A 16,074-nucleotide genomic window follows, 5' to 3' on the forward strand; every position below is an offset into this window, starting at 1 on the left:
AAATTCTGAGCAGGCCCTTGGAATTTGCTCTTCATTTCTTTTCTACTGGGGAAGTCGCTCAGTTTGTGAATGAGTGTACTGGTAAGACTCCGTAGTTCTGAAATGAAAGAGTTGTGCCATCAGAGGCACCTTCTGTTTTGTTGGTTTAGATACCCTATTTATCACATACTGTGTGACATTCTCATAAATATTTTGTAGTATTCAGAGGGGAGAAACAGGTGGCATTCGCTTTGTCTTGAGATCCTCTCGATAAGTCATTTCTTGGTGCATCCTCGATGTTGTGCCAGTGAAGGTGTTATTCCAAAGCACTTCTTGATTTTTAGAAATAAACCGAACTAGTGCTACTATGTAGCCTGTTTTTTTTATCCCCTTAAACTCTCTAAATTATTACGTGTATCAGATAGTAGGGAGCATTGTATCTTGCAGGCAGAAGGATTCTAGACAGAGTAACCAGGATTTCTGTTCTGATAGGTCCTCCCTGCTCCCTTTATTTGGCTGTGACATCCACTTTTAAGGTAACAGCTGTCTTTGCTTTGTGACTGTAACAGATCTATAGAACACAAAATTCTTGCTCTTCGCTAATGTTTTTGAGTATAATGTACTGAGCAAATGTTTTTGGAACAGAGCCTTAGAAATTAGTCTCCAGACTTGCAGATCTCCGTGCTCCAATTACCCGAGAGCAAGGAACTTGGAGAGCTCTAGGAGTAAGCACAGTTCATCCTAATGCATTCCTGTTTTTCCTTTGTCCTCCAAGAATTTTTCACTGTTTGCATTCAGATTCCTTCTGTCACTTCTCTGCTCCTTTTGTTCTAAAACTTCACTGGCTTAATTTTCTTCATAGTTGCAGTCTGGTGAGCAATACAGTTGGCTAAGCCCGCTCCTGCTTGGCAATCTTCCCCCTTTCCAAGACCATCATCTTGGTAGCCTTCCACCTTTCCCCCTTTCTAGGGAAAGTTATTCCCTGTGCGCCAAGCTGCAAGTGTTTCAACTTCTCTTCCACTTTACTTCTTTTCTGTGATGCATATCTGTCAAAATGAACAACACAATGAACGTACACAATGAATTTGAAGATCTGTTACGGCATGAGATAAAATGGGATGGGATAAAATCTTGTGCTACTTCTTGGATGCAGAAGAAAAACAGACAATAAAGATGAGCGGTGTAGAATTAACACGACGGAGAGATTACCGTCTGTTTAATGATTATACGTTGATCATGTATTAATGATTCTCCACTGTTACCTTTAAGCATAAAACTCCAGCAAGACTGCATTTTGATAACTGTTTCCAATACTAATGTGCTAAATACCTTATCTCTGTAAATTAGAATCAGTACCTTGCAAAACAGGTTTTGTATTTACTCATTACTGTTCATTCGAAAGTTAACAAGAGTACTGACTTGCTGCAAAGTTGTTTTTCATTTCTGTTCTCCCTCTTTCTTTAGTTTCCTTGCATTCATTGCAAACTAGCGTGTGCAAAAAAGAGCCAATTCCCTTAACATTTAAGACAGAACTTTGTTTCCAATAGATGTGTTTCTTGATTCTGCAAATATAACGTGTATTTGTAACATTATGGCCATCTAATTTCTACGATATATTTACATATGGTCTAGACAACCGTTTTATTTCTTACGTGAGGTTGTTCTGCTATTGTAGTAAAAACAGATATAAAACTCTGAAAGCATGCAGCATCTCTAAAATGTTACTGTTTGAATATTCTGGCCTGTTTTCTTTCTTCATCTTGTACTCAGTTTTGTGCCTGCATATGGAAAGTTGGGGTTATGTTGACCTGACAGTGAGACTTCTGGACTATGCCACTTTAAAGCTTTGTGATTTTAAAATCATGGTGATGCTCTGAGGGAATGTGTAGGCAACAATTCGTACTTTTAAATCTAGCATGTGACACTTCTTTTTCGACAAACTTAAGTTTTCAAAAACTACAGAAAACTCTAATAAAAGATGAGTTAGTTTTTAATTAGGTAGTTTATTAAAGGTTGTTCCATGCTTTATGTGAAATATACCTTTGTTATTCAATAGACTTCCAGACCATGGTAATGACTGTCCTTGTGCTAGCATTCAAATAGGAATTTTGCAAAGTGAATTCTTTTTATTGGTGCTGATTCCTCATTTCTGTGTGCAAGGCTGAAATCACAGTCTTATCATCTTAAGGAAACATACAGTTCTGTTTTGCTGCTCCGCCATACTTGAGAGTTTCAGAAGTAGACTGTGGTCTCTGTGGAGGAGATTTTTACTCATCTTGTAAAGCTTTTGCTTGCATATAAATGATTATCTAAATTTGTCGTGTGGTTATTATTTATAATAGCACATTATTACACTTGAGATGTATCACACTGAAGAGGGTATAAGGTATCTACGGTAGTAATTTGAGATGACCAGTGCAAATTGCTCTTTTTTGTTGTTGTGGCAGATCGAAATACTGCAATAAGAAATTACACTGTACAAAGACCAGTGTCACCATATTAGTTATGCAAAGGTCTTGTTATAGTCTGTTATGGATGTGGCCTTACAGTGTTTTATTCTTATTTTTAGGATTCTCCTTTTACAAATGCAGGAATGGGGTCTAACCTAAACCTTCTGGGTGAGATAGAATGTGATGCCAGTATAATGGATGGAAAGTCATTAAATTTTGGAGCTGTTGGAGCACTGAGTGGTATGTTACTTATGTATTGTAAAGCTAACTACTGATTTATGTGCAAAGATCAATCTTGTTCTTTTTTGTTATGTTTTTGGAGGGGGGTGGCATAATAAAATACTTCCCTGTTTAATAAATTTTTTCCCCTTTAAGGGGAGAAGGAGGCATTCCTGCACCCTGAAATGCTGCTTTGTGTTGTTGCAGTGTGTTATCTTGTTAGTTGACTGATAATCCTTTGATGCAGAATGATCACGTGATAAAGTATTCACCAATGGAGTTAAATTTGCTCAGATGGCTTTGGAGAATGAAACTTTATGATATGATAACTACATATGAAAATGCAATTATCTATCTTTCTATCTACGTATTAAAAAAAAAAGAATACTAGCATTTAAATTCCACTTTATATTTGTTTTTGTTATCTGCCTCTTTGGGGAACTTACTGTTACATGATTCAGTCATAAGGTTACCTGATAGTTGGTCTCTTAGTTAAATTGGTCAAATTAGGATACGAAGGAACTGAGATTTCCTTTACAGTGTCAGAAAGCTACATAGATGGCTAGCCTCGAAACCGAAGCTTATTGTTTATTCTTGAGAACGGGTTTAGCTAATCATCTGTCAAGCTGTTTGCCTGCAACATAAAATTTCTGTTCAATGTGGATTTTTTTTCGTTATAAATTTTCTCACATGAATAGTTACATTTGGATTATTTTTTTTTGTGAAACTATTATGAGGTTTGATGAATATGCATACAGGACTTATTTAATCTGAGAAATAATGTGTTTTTCTTCTCCTTTTTGCCTAGCTTTACCTTTCATTACAAAACAAATATACAGTCCCAAATAGGGATTGCTGAGCTCTTGCCCTAAGTATGTTCAACAGCCTTAACTGTTACTATTGAATAGCTTTTCTGACAATGTTTCAAGCTTTGTTCTTTATCCTAGAATAGTTCTAAACTGTGGTAATAACTTCCTCATGTAGATATAAATCTAAAATAAATAGTGAAATGAAGTGTTTCAGGGCTTGCTTGTTACAAAAAATATCCTTCAAACCATGGCGAAGGAGAAAATGAGGCAGTGAGAAAAAGCTAAACCTGAATCCTATAATCCCTGTTCTGGCCAGATAGATTCAAATAAAAGCTTTTTCCGTCTTGAAAAATTAATACTCATAAAATGTCTTTGGCCTGTAGAATACCACTGAGTTAATTTTGAGACTTCTGTGGTAGGCATTCACTCCTAATATTTCAGTATGCTTCTTTCTTTAAAAAAACAAAACAAAAGCAAGTGTTGATTAGAAGGCCTTGCCACCACTGATAGGATATGTGAAGGAAAAACTGATAAAAAGTGTTATTAAATTGAAACATAGCACCCTGAGGTATCTCTTACTGAATTGCCAAAGCCTTGGAAATTAAAGGAAGCTGACTTCCATTGCCAAAATGAACATTAAAATGCAATGTGGAAAAATATTTTAATGTTATGTTCCCATTTTTTTTGCTAATTTTTCTTTTCAGGGATCAAGAATCCGGTTTCAGTTGCAAATAGGTTGTTGTGTGAAGGGCAGAAGGGAAAACTCTCTGCTGGCAGAATTCCACCTTGGTAATTGCTTTGTTCTGCTTGTCTTTACTTTAGTCTTATGTCTCTACTGCATGCGATATTTGAAGGCTATATCTTATCCAAAGAAGGCTGATGCTGTTTTACATACCAGCTATAGCGTGCTTTTAAAAAGAAGCTAAGTTTTGTTCTCTGATCTTGAAACATCTTGTGCACTTGATGCAGCTACGTGTAGAAGTATTGTGGATAAATGGAGATGTCAGTTTGTGATAATTTCTGTCTGTTATTATTTCCAAAGTTACGTCATACTGAATTCTTATGGTTTTTACTATATCATTTTGAAAACTCTGTGAACGCATCAAAGTTAAAATGAAATTCTACTACCTTTGCCTCTGTTTACCTTTAAAAAAAAAACAAACAAGCAAGAACACACAGCTTTTAAAAAGTATGTAAAAGAATCCTGCTTCATTGACTATGTGGCTTTATTTTGTAGCTAAAACAGGAAAATTTCCATTGTTTACTTGGAAGTTGTTTTAAACATGAATTTAATAGTATTTACAGCAACAATGAAAACATGCTTTATTGATATTGGTATAATACCTCTATGAAAGAGGAAACTATTAAGCACATGACAACTTTGAATATTACTGGAAAGAATCCAAGAACTGTTTTGGAATTGATTGATCTTAAAAGCATCTTATTTTCATCAACAGTTTAAATTGACAAGTAGAGATCTTGAACTCAAAGTGGTTACCTCAGTTATCATACTCACCTGCAAAAATTTGCTACCGTTTGCTCACTGACTGCAATATTGGCAGATGTGTTAAATCAGCACTTACATTGTTTGAAATTCCTATATTCAGATTTACAGATTTTACTTTCCTTACTGTGTTATTCTTCCTATAAAACTATCCAAATAGTCAGTCTGTATCTGATAGTACAGTATTCCAGTTTAAATAGTGAGGGAAACTACTATTTCAGTGTTCTGTAATGCTGCAAAGGTAGGTCACAGGTTGAAAACAGGCCCTCCAAAACCAGCCCATCAACAAGCAGATTTTGCATTTAAAGCTGTTTTCTTTACTAAAAGAAGGAAAGAGTGATTGTAGTTAGTGAGAACTTCTTTTTCGGAGGAGAAGTTTACTAAGGAATAGGAACTTCAATTTCAGTTGCTGCAAGTAGCTTATTGCTTGAGATTTCAGGAGAAAGCCAGCGTTTAGATAAAATACATTAAAAGGGGGTGTCAAATGGGGTGGTTGTTGGTTTTATTTATTTATTTATTTTCAGAACAGGGGAGTTTTGTAGTCTCCTACAGGAGCAAGCACCTGTGATTTAGTTTTGTCTCTACCATCACAGTATTTTCTCTAACTGTGGCAAGGAAGAGTACCTGGGATAGTCTGTATCCTATTTTAGCATGTTTTCTGTAACTATATGACGTAGTTTATGTCGCTATTATTTTTAAAATAACTGAATGGAAAAGAAACTATATCCTCTTGTCCTCAGAAGACAAGACTAAATCTTTCCAACACTGTGCAAGGTCTTGACTAACAAACACTGTAAAAGACAAGGGAGCTCAAATTGTCAAGGTGAGAAGTGAACTGTCTTCAGAGCCAACACATTCAGCTTATTGTGCAAATGCTTTGGATCTTATTTACCTATACATATTTCAATTTCTCCTTCCCCATTCTGAATTTTGAGTATGGATTTTGTTAGAAAAAAACTAGTTACCTTGGGAACAATCTATAGTAGTGGAACACAGTAGCTTGCTTTGGTAGATGCTTCTGTATGCGCAGGGTATCCTGAGTTCAGAATGGAGCTTATGATCGTTGTAGGTGTTGACTGTTGACAATTTCATGCCTTGCCTTTCTGGCAGGGTTTGGCGTAACACATTCTTGTTCCAGGAGTGAAACATATTCCAGCACAAGCTGGGAAAATATGTTGTCAAGTAGCAAGAGAACAGCTGTATTTTTGGCGGTCTTCCCAAGTGTTAGGCTTTTAGTAACGGATTTTTATTTGTGAAGATACGCAAGTTTCATCTTGTTTCTTGTGGGCAAATAGTGCTTTGGGGAATCTTACAGATACTGCATAGCCTAAGAACCTATCTTGTTAAAGAAGCGTGGTGGTAGAGACAGCTTCTATAGCATGAGCTAAGCTAGCTCAATGTTTTCTGGCTAGGATGTTTGGCACAGGACCACATGAGAGAAATTCAGGAACTGTGAGATCAGTAGAAGTGGCATTATGGAGGGAGAGGCTTGTCTGTAAGAGAACATATGGAGGCAGTCAGTTTGGCCTGTTTACCACTGTTCTGCACCCATTTGTACAGTGACATTTCAAAATGGCACATTTCTAATTTGCAGTAGAAGAAATTCTAATGAGTGTGAATATTTGGAGATGGTAAGTTTATTGGGAAGGAGCGATCAAGTGTCCTGACTGATACATGTATGCAGTTTGCTGGGAATTGCTCTGTAGTCTGGTCATTCTGGAACACTATCTTGTTGTCGCATTCAAAACACAGAATCCCACTATCCAAATTAAAATTTAAAAGGTTTCTAGTAGAGAATTCCTGCATGTATGAGTGTATTTGTTAAAGCTGTTCTAAGGTCCTTACACCTTTTCTCATAGTTTATTCAGCTTGTTGTTGGCAGAATGTTCTCCACGTGTGTGTGCAATGATAGAAAATACTGAACTCTTTAATGTTACATTTTATCCTATAAGACATTCCTAATCGTTGTATAACTTTACAAAAGAAAAAACAATTATAGTTGCACAATTACACATCGGGTGGATCATCAAGAGTGGTCTTTGGTCCCAGAATAATGGATTAGACATTTTGTACTAATAGCTTTTAAGTTTTTTTTTTCTATTTCATATGCTGAAATGAGGGATACCTGATCTTCCTAAGAGAAAAAAAAGCTTATTTACATCTTTTACTATTCACTTTAGATATGTAAGGATTGCAAGATGGTACAAATAGACCTAAATGTCTCCTTTTTTAACAATTCCTTTGTATTATTGATTTCAAAGTTCATATTTGTATCCCTTTTTCAGTATTAATAATAATCCGTATGGGAAGAAGGACTTCCCCCCTGTCCCCCCTCTGGACATGCAGGGTTTTGCAGTTTTCACTCCTGTGATGCACAGTGCTATAGACAGGATAAGTATGTTGGGCAACTTGCAGGGCAGTGCATAGTCAAGAAAGTGTGTAGACTGAAGATTCTCACCACCTTTTATCTCTGTTCTTAATGTCATCTGAATAATTTCTTCGATGCAAGAGTGATTTCAGAGTGATTGCTGCATTTTAAAATAAACATTACAAAATTTGTTATATTCAGGATCACCTTGACCATCTTTCATGAACCTAACCCTCTTCTGCCACTTCTGTTCAGCTCAATGTAGCCCGTCTCCATGCAGCCCATATTAAATGGTCCTGTTTGGAGCAACCATCACCAGGAGAACCGTGTTCTTGTGAAAATTTGCCTAAAAGGACCATTTTAAGAGTCCTTTGCCTGCATTTTCACTTACTATGTTGTAGTTTCCCTGGAATTGGAAAGCACATCTAAATGTGGACTTGGTCCTAGGAGGACTTTTTCATCTTCTGTGTGTTCGGAGCCTGTACTAGCTGCAGAGTACTCTTCATTTGATACATTTGCATCTTTTTATCTTGTTTGTGTAGAACAAACTTTCAGAGTAGCAGAGCACAAACTGTCATTCATCCTTTGTTTTTGTTTTGTTTTTGTTTTCCCTTTTGGAAAAAAATGTATTTTGAACTAGCCTAAAGGCTTTTGAGACTCAGTAGAGTTTTGGCTGCTTTCTGTAGCCCATGGGCTTTGTTCCCTATTTTTCCTCTTCCTTGGTTAATCATGCTTGGTGGTAGCTGTATAGGGTTACTTTTGCTTTTATGCCAGCTTAAACTATAGCCCTGTTCATTCTTGCCTGCTGCAGCTCTTCTACATAGGTATATGGATGTGTCTTATGGCACCCAAAGTAGTTTCCTAAGTGCCTGACTGCTGGTTCCCACCTTCCCACCTCCCTGTGATCTGTGGCTGTGAGCTGAACCAGATCACAGAAACTTGCTTTTTGGGGTGGTGTGAAGACTACTTAGTCTTGTTTAGATTTATAATTATTTGGCTACCTGCAGAGCTGAGTTCATGCTGTATGTCTGTAGGATTTGCTAACTAGCTATCTCGGTATCAGTTTAGAGGAGGGAGTACAGGTGGTATTGATAACAAAGCACTGAGATCCTGATTTTTTGACAAACTGATAATTGCAACTCCTCTGTGATTATGTTGTCCTTTCAAGACATCTGAAGTGAAAAATTAAAACAAACAAACAAACAAGCAAAAGCACTAACTGTTCTTTGGGACCAGAACAGGAAAATGCTTAGTCTGTGTCCACCTTATAACCAGGGAGATGAATCCAGGAGTTAAGGACACAAGCGAGAGCAAAATAAAAGTCACGTTACTTAAGTTTTGAACAACTTAGTACATCTTGAACATTCTTGGGGGATTTTTTTCTTGCTTTGTAAATACTAGTGACTGTTTTTGTGTCTCTAAGCATAACAGAAGCAATTGTGAGATGTCAGGAAAATGTAGCGTTTCTGACTGATCTGTGCTATTCAGGTTATCGTATGTAAGACTCCTCATATCTGATCATGGTACTTTTTGCAACTACCCTTCCTCTATTTTATTCAACAGGAAGCAATTACTCACTTCCTGAGAATGTATAGTTGAAAGAAAACTTCTTTTAGTCAGTGGAGAATACTACTTACTTCAGTTTGGCTACAATTTGCATTTCTCTCTTATGCTGATATGAGTGACAGGTTGTTCTCGATCACTAGCTTACCTAAAAGGAGACACTTGAGTTCTCCCAAAGTACCCAGTAACTTACTCTACAGTATCTCGCAACATGAAAAAATATTTATCCGGAGCTACACTAACAATGGTAAGAAATACATGCTTAACAATTCAAATTATCTAGAGAAACTTTTTTTTTTGAGACTTAGGTAAGGAAAGACTGAACTTGTAATGGTTGTGTCAGAAAAAATGGAAAGTACCACTGCAAAACACTACATACTGAAAGCTGCAGGTGTCAGATATAATGCTATCAAGAAAATTTGCAGCAGTAGTAATGCCAATAAATTTTCTATGTCAGTAATGTTCTCAGGAATTGATAGTATTATGTGGTCAAGGAGACTTCTGCATAGCTGAAATAACTTTTTTAACCTCATATTCATAATTCCAATATTTCTGTAAAGCTTTTTGAAATTATTCTAAGTCCTCAGTCTTTGTTTCTTTTGCCCATTAGGCAGTTGTGGTATTCTTATTTCAAAAGGGAAATAGGAAGTAGTGACTGGAAACAGGTGTCCTTTACTATGTTGCTGTTTTTCAACAGCTTTCTGAAAATGTGTAATTTTCAACTACCATATTCCCTTTTTCAGGGATTCAGATTAATTTATCTAAGGGGAAGTGGTGTAGATAATTGAGATAACTTTTTTTTTTTTCCTAAAAGGAACATGTCTGTGTATAACTCTTGACATCATTCATTATCATGGCAGTATGTGCTATCTCGCTACTGTAAAATGTTAAGTATTGACTACAAAAAAACTTAAATTTTTTTGCCCCGCAATTATGTTAAATATTCAGTGGACTTGTCTCATTTGCAAACGCTTGATAAAACACCAGACTTATAGAAAGACAGATAGACTTCTGTCTTTCTAAATAAAACTTATTTTTAACTTGTGTCATACATCCCAAAGTAATTCTTGATATTCCAGTAGCACTGACTAACTTCACTGGAAATGTCTTACCATTTTTTTTGTCATTCAGCCCATGTTGTTAGTCTTCAGGATCTTACTCAGCTGTTATAGAGAGCAAGCCTATGGACAACTTTCTGCTGTTTTAGCTGCAATTAAGAGCTGGTGCTATTTGGTAATTCATTTCAAATTTAATAGCATGTGTTTTTATTCAATAGTAAACTTAACGTCAGAGCTGCAGTCTTTCAATGAAACTACATAAGGTTGCCAACTGAATTATAGCTGACACTTCTGTGAAATGCAGACAGCTTACAATTTTTAAATGACCAAACCAAATAGAAAAAATAATTGCAAGGAAAGGGGGATTTGTTATATGGTTTTGTTTAAACTCCCTCTTCTGTGTCTCCTAGCTTTTTAGTTGGTGAAGGAGCTTACAGATGGGCAGTTGATCACGGGATACCAGCATGTCCTCCAGGTATCATGGCTACAAGTGAGTAAACTGGTGGTGTGAGTAGGAAGAACAGGACAGAATAATTTAAAATAGTGCCTCATACGTTGAGGTGCACATCATGTCACAGTTCTTAACATTCAACTAGCTTATGGTATTATGGTATATAAGGATGGTTAAGTTTAATCATTTTCTATTAAGTATCTAAATAGCAAAAATTAAGAACTGTTACTTCAGCTGCATTTTAGCAACATGTAATTCAAATGAATTTGTGATTCTAGGATTAAATACAACAAAGGACTTTTTTTTAATTACTATTCTTTAACCAAAATATAGACTCAAACAGCTCAAGTTGTGATCCATCTTGGATCCAAAAGGCACCAACTAGCCATGTATCTAAATAGTCTCAGATTCTGTAATTACATCCAGCTCTGATTCTTTGTCCAGGATTGTGTGTTATAAACAGGCCATTATTATTATTTATTTTTTTAAACTTAGCTGGTCTTTTCTTCATCTAGTATGGTGGGATGACCCAGTCCAGCATGACTCAAAATATACTGTACACTAAGAGTGGCCAGGTTTCTTATAAAAGCCTTCTTTTTCTTAAAATAAACAAAGTGATTGGGGTATATTGATACACCTTCTAAAAACTAGGCTAAAAATTTGTGCATGTACCCATGGAAAGGAGGATGTAGTTCCCCTTCCTTTTCTTTCTCAGTCCCCAACCTTTTGGCAAGTGCCCTTACCATTTGTTTGTAGCTTGCTATTTTGGTGAGAACAAGCCTTATACTTCCTATTTTTCCTGTGCAGGAAATAAGTCAGAGTTCATTACCAAGAAGACAGACAATTATACAATATTTCTTTTTTTTTACAGTGTAAAAGATTACTGCATGAAATATTTGAGTAGTCCCAGAAATTGAAACCCAGGGCTGCTATTAAGGCTTTTATTGGACGTACTTCTAAATGTAGATAAACATCCATAAGTTGCAGTTCAGAGTTGATAATACTCAGTACTCAAATGTAACCCCTGAAATAGTAGTACTGTTACACTTGATCATACCAATTTTCATACATATTCATGATGCATTCCATTTTGAAAAAAAATTTTGATTTCTATTCTCACATGACTTAAACTTGCTCCATCTATCTGCTATTCAGATCAGTATTTGCAAAACAACTTTTGGGCCCAGTTAAGCAAAACAGCTTTATTTCTTTGACTTTAGAAAAGAGGAAAAACTTCTAAAGGATTTTTTTTTTTCGGATGTATTTTCTGTGTATGTGTAGGAGATACTCCAGAAGGAGAGTTTCTTGACTAGCTCTGTTTGAATGCACAAACGTTTACCCCGTTTCTAGTACCACTGCCTTCCTGTTGTGACGGAGATGATTAGTTTCTAACATTAATTTCCAAATGTTCTTTTATTTGCTAAGATTTACTGCGGTCAGAGCAAATCTGCTTGTGAAGGCTTAAAAATAAGGATGACCTTACTTGGTTGACCCTACTTTGGTTTACCTAACGCAGACTGAATTTACATTGGAGACATAGAAGAAGAATAATCTCATTTGATGTATTTTCCACAAACTAGCTCCAAAAAAATAGTGATTTCTTTTTGTCTCCTCAGCACACTTAGCATATATCTATTTGGCAAAACAATTTCCATTAAAACTTCTCCAGGATTGAGAAGTTAATCCCATTGCTAAGTCAATGCAGAAATGTCATTTCCTGTTGCAATGTCATTGAATAAAGTATTGGTATTAAATATTGGTATTGAAGTAGCCAACCACCTCCCCCTCCCACCCCCAGACATACACCCCACTTCCACCCAGGTTTATATGCAGTGAAGTACACATATATATGATTATATGCTTGAGTCACTGCACAGGATGGACCTGCTCTGGGAATGAGCTGATGCTGTGAAGCAGGCTGTGACTGTTAGGACTTGTATGCAGACTGTCACAGAATCATAGGATATCCTGCGCTGGAAGAGACCCACAAGGATCAGCGAGTGCAACTCCTGGCCATGTAAAGGTTTTGCTAGAATGACTTCAGTTTAGGGTACTTGAAGGGTACGCTGGAAAAAAACAGTGGCAAGGAGACTTTGTAATAATGCGCAAATTTCTTAAACTGAATTCTTCACAGATGTTCTCCAATTCTGTTGCTTTTCCATAGCTTAAATTATAGTCCATAGCCAACCGAATTTACAGAATGGAGGTGTTAGACTATTATAGCGTTGTGCTTCAGATTCCTTCTCAAAAAAAGATGAGATGAATGTGACCACTATTTAAATAACTAAAATGGATATATAAGAAAAAAAAAAACACAACAACAACAACAACAAAAACAACTGCCTGAGCAACTTAAACATTGTCATTTTCCCAAGAATTTGAGTATACTTTGTTGTGCAGGATAATCACTAGCTTGTACATTTGATTTTTCTTTAAAAAAAATAAAAAGGGCAAAACTAAACAAAAGCATGAAAAATCACTTCCAGAAAATAATAATACGTTGATTTCCTTAAGGAAAGTTACTCTCTTAAGTTGTAGACTTCTGGTTAGTGAAGCTGGAAGGTAACCACTAACACCTTGAGCCTTACATTCAATTGTTGTAACTGAAAGCAATTGGAAACTGTCTCATGGGTAACATGCAAGAAAGTCAAAATTGTTTTTTTTTTCCAGTGTTACTAGTGACTTCAGAAATTGCAATGAAAGAGAAAGCTGTTTTCAAATAACCACAAAGGATCTCATTTGAAGTGAGCTTTTGGACTGTATAACGCAAGGAATTTCAAAAATTGGGAGAGGTTTTGATTATGCTTGCTATTTAGAGTTTTCGTGGAGAGTAGGGGGGTAAATTAACTTGAAATGATCTGACTGTTGGGTAGCTGTGTAAAGTGCAGATCCAAAATAATTGCCAAATGTCAGGGAAAATATGCCGGTAACTTAATTAGAAACAAACAATAACAACAACAAAACACCGAAAAAAAAACACCACCAAAGCTCTAACTCAAACCGTAGACATATACTTGCAACAAGTATCAACAAGGAGAACTAGGTGCATATGTTCTGGCGTCTCTGTGCTGCACATGGAAAAAATATTCCTGTAGACACATTATTCTGTCTCCCTTTTCCTGGACCTGAGAAGGCAAGAGAAATGTTATACTTGCTATAAGGCTGTGGGATTGTGTGGCTGGTTTTATAGTGATGGAGCTCTCTGTATGATCAGTTACAAAGAAAGCTGCATGATCAACTTTGTGGTCACACTCCATAATTCTCGGAGAACTTTCAAAGTATTTGAGCACCAAACTGAAATGACGTTTTAAACCATGTTATTTGTTGAACTACATTAAGGTTATGTCAAGGCTCACCTGCTTTGTCTTCTTCGGTTTGCCAAGTGTGCAAGGAAATGGGATTTCTACTGTATGTAGAAATCTGGTGGCTTCCAGTAGAGTGAGTGTTTTTTCTTTTATTTAAAAAAAACAAAAGCAAAAAAGAAAAAAAATGAAATGTGATCTGCTTGCATTGCCTACAGACTGCAAAAAAGCTGAAGTTAATAATTCCTGCCCATACTAGAGCCCATACAAGCTTATGATAGTACTTCATTACCCTGCGTAAGAGAGACTGCTTTGAAAGTGTGATCAAAATTTTAAGAATGTAATTACAATTTAGAAATTCTAATTGACTGTATCATGCAACCTCTCATGAATGTTGAATGTATGCTTTACTCTAAATTGGCAACGTAAGTGTGAAGTACAGCTTCAACTGCCAATATCTCTGCTTGCACTACTAATAACCAAACCACTTTTATCTCTGTTTTTCAGTCCAGCCTACAGTAGATGCAAAGCAGTTGATTTGACAAAGATAATGTGGTACAAGACAGCATCTTACAATTATGCATCTTTGATGGTTGATGCCATCAGCCCTGGCTGGGTGGGAATGTGTATACTATGTATATAATGTTAAGGTGGATCTACTTTGTACAATTGTGTTTGAAAGGGGGAGTTCAATTTCTAGCAGCCAAGAAACTGGCATGAAACTGGAGATCAGCATTAACAGCTGTAAGGCCTTTTATTTGTGAGATGGTAGTTATGGCACTTCATTTAAAATCCAACCAAGGCATCACAAAGGGACTTTAAGTTAGAACGTCAGTTTTATATCTGAAGCTGTGGTAGACCTAATCTAGTATTTGTTGCCAAAAAAATCATAATCACTGCACAGCTAATGCTGCTGGGTATTGTCTTCCTACTTGACATAACATGGGGCTGCTTAAGTATACAGTCTTTAAAGAGAAAGAGAAGTACACTTGTGCAGTGTGCTTGTACCTCTAACTCTAATGGTGTGGAAGGGACCATAAGTACTTCAGTAAGTTGTATTCCCTAAGAGCAGGAGCACCTACATCAGTAACTGGAAACCAAACGTAGCCAAAATTGATGCTTGAAGAAAAAGGAATGAGCAGAGTGAATGTTTACCTCCTTTTCCCTACCCCATTTGCTGTCCTAGACAATAAGCTCCTGAATTAGGACTGGTTCCTGCATACTTAGAGGTGATCGATGGTATTTTGTGCTCTTGAGCCCACATTAATTTCTAGCATCAGTAAAGACCTTCACAGCTCAACTATGGTTTATTTGAATAACTACCTCTTTTTCATTATTTCGAGATCTGCTGAATAAAATCTGCTGGTTTATTGTCAGTCACTGACTCAGAATCCTTCTTCAGTTCTTCTGTCCAGTGCTTACCTTGACAAAGTTAGCATCATCAATTTGTATCATTGTTTTGATGCTGCTGTGTGTTGGTTTGGCATTCCAGTTGTAACAGGCCATTTACTCCTGCTTTGTTTTCTCTTACTTCAACCATTACAGTATTTTTTATTGTCTATGTAAGGATATTCCATTTTACCTTATGACTGTTTGGTTTCTTTAATGAAGGAGAGACATTTCTAGATGCCATGCAGATGGTGAAACTTCTACTGCCAGGATATGCCTCCCTGTGCATCGGTACTGCTAATATTTGGCCTGTCTCTCTTCCAACCCTCCTCACACCTCCTCATTTTTTCCTCCACTTCACTGTTATTGCAGTAAGAAAAATGTTTGTCGTATTGCTGGAACCGTGGTAGAAGGTTCTGCCAGTAGCTCAGGGCAGTGGCATAGACTGTGATTTGGTTCTTCGGTTTTAGGGTGAGGAGATCTGGAGAGAAACTCAGGGGTTTGGGGGATTTTACTAGGTAGCTTGCTTATCTGCTCTGTGTAGTGGAATTTCTGAGTGCCTATCTTGGTTTAGGAAACTAAGAAGTATCTCTCAGAAGATGCTTCTTTTTAACAGTAAGGGTTGGTACTTGTGTTCTATAATATGCAAATTAAATTAGCCCTGGTAAATGCAAGTTTCACTTGCACACACACACAAAAAAAAAAGAAAAACAGATGTGGTGTAAAGGCTCCCTGGTGCTGGACATAATATTGCAGATTCACTTGCAGTTCTGAAATCCAACCAAGTGCCACCTATATGCAGGCTGTAAGTTAGCCTGGAAAAATTTTGGGCCAAAACACCCAGAAGATACTTTGAGTGAAAATCTTCCAGGGAGCAGGAAAGGCTGCCTGATGAAGAGAAAGGGGTTTCTTCCAGGATGTAGTAAGAAATGATATATTCAGCAATAGTTTACCCTGAGTCCTTGCCACAAAGGACAGATCT

General features: G+C 36.7%; 1 protein-coding gene across 1 annotated transcript in view; it reads left to right on the forward strand.

Moving 5' to 3' along the window:
- TASP1 (taspase 1) overlaps positions 1 to 16,074 on the forward strand; it is an 85,477-nt gene that overhangs the window by 13,547 nt on the left and 55,856 nt on the right. The window contains 3 exon segments of the mRNA XM_040552040.1: positions 2,549 to 2,669; positions 4,162 to 4,246; positions 10,361 to 10,440. Coding sequence (XP_040407974.1) covers positions 2,549 to 2,669; positions 4,162 to 4,246; positions 10,361 to 10,440 — 286 coding nt within the window.

Source organism: Cygnus olor, chromosome 3, assembly GCF_009769625.2.
Source record: "Cygnus olor isolate bCygOlo1 chromosome 3, bCygOlo1.pri.v2, whole genome shotgun sequence".
Classification (NCBI taxonomy): domain Eukaryota; kingdom Metazoa; phylum Chordata; class Aves; order Anseriformes; family Anatidae; genus Cygnus; species Cygnus olor.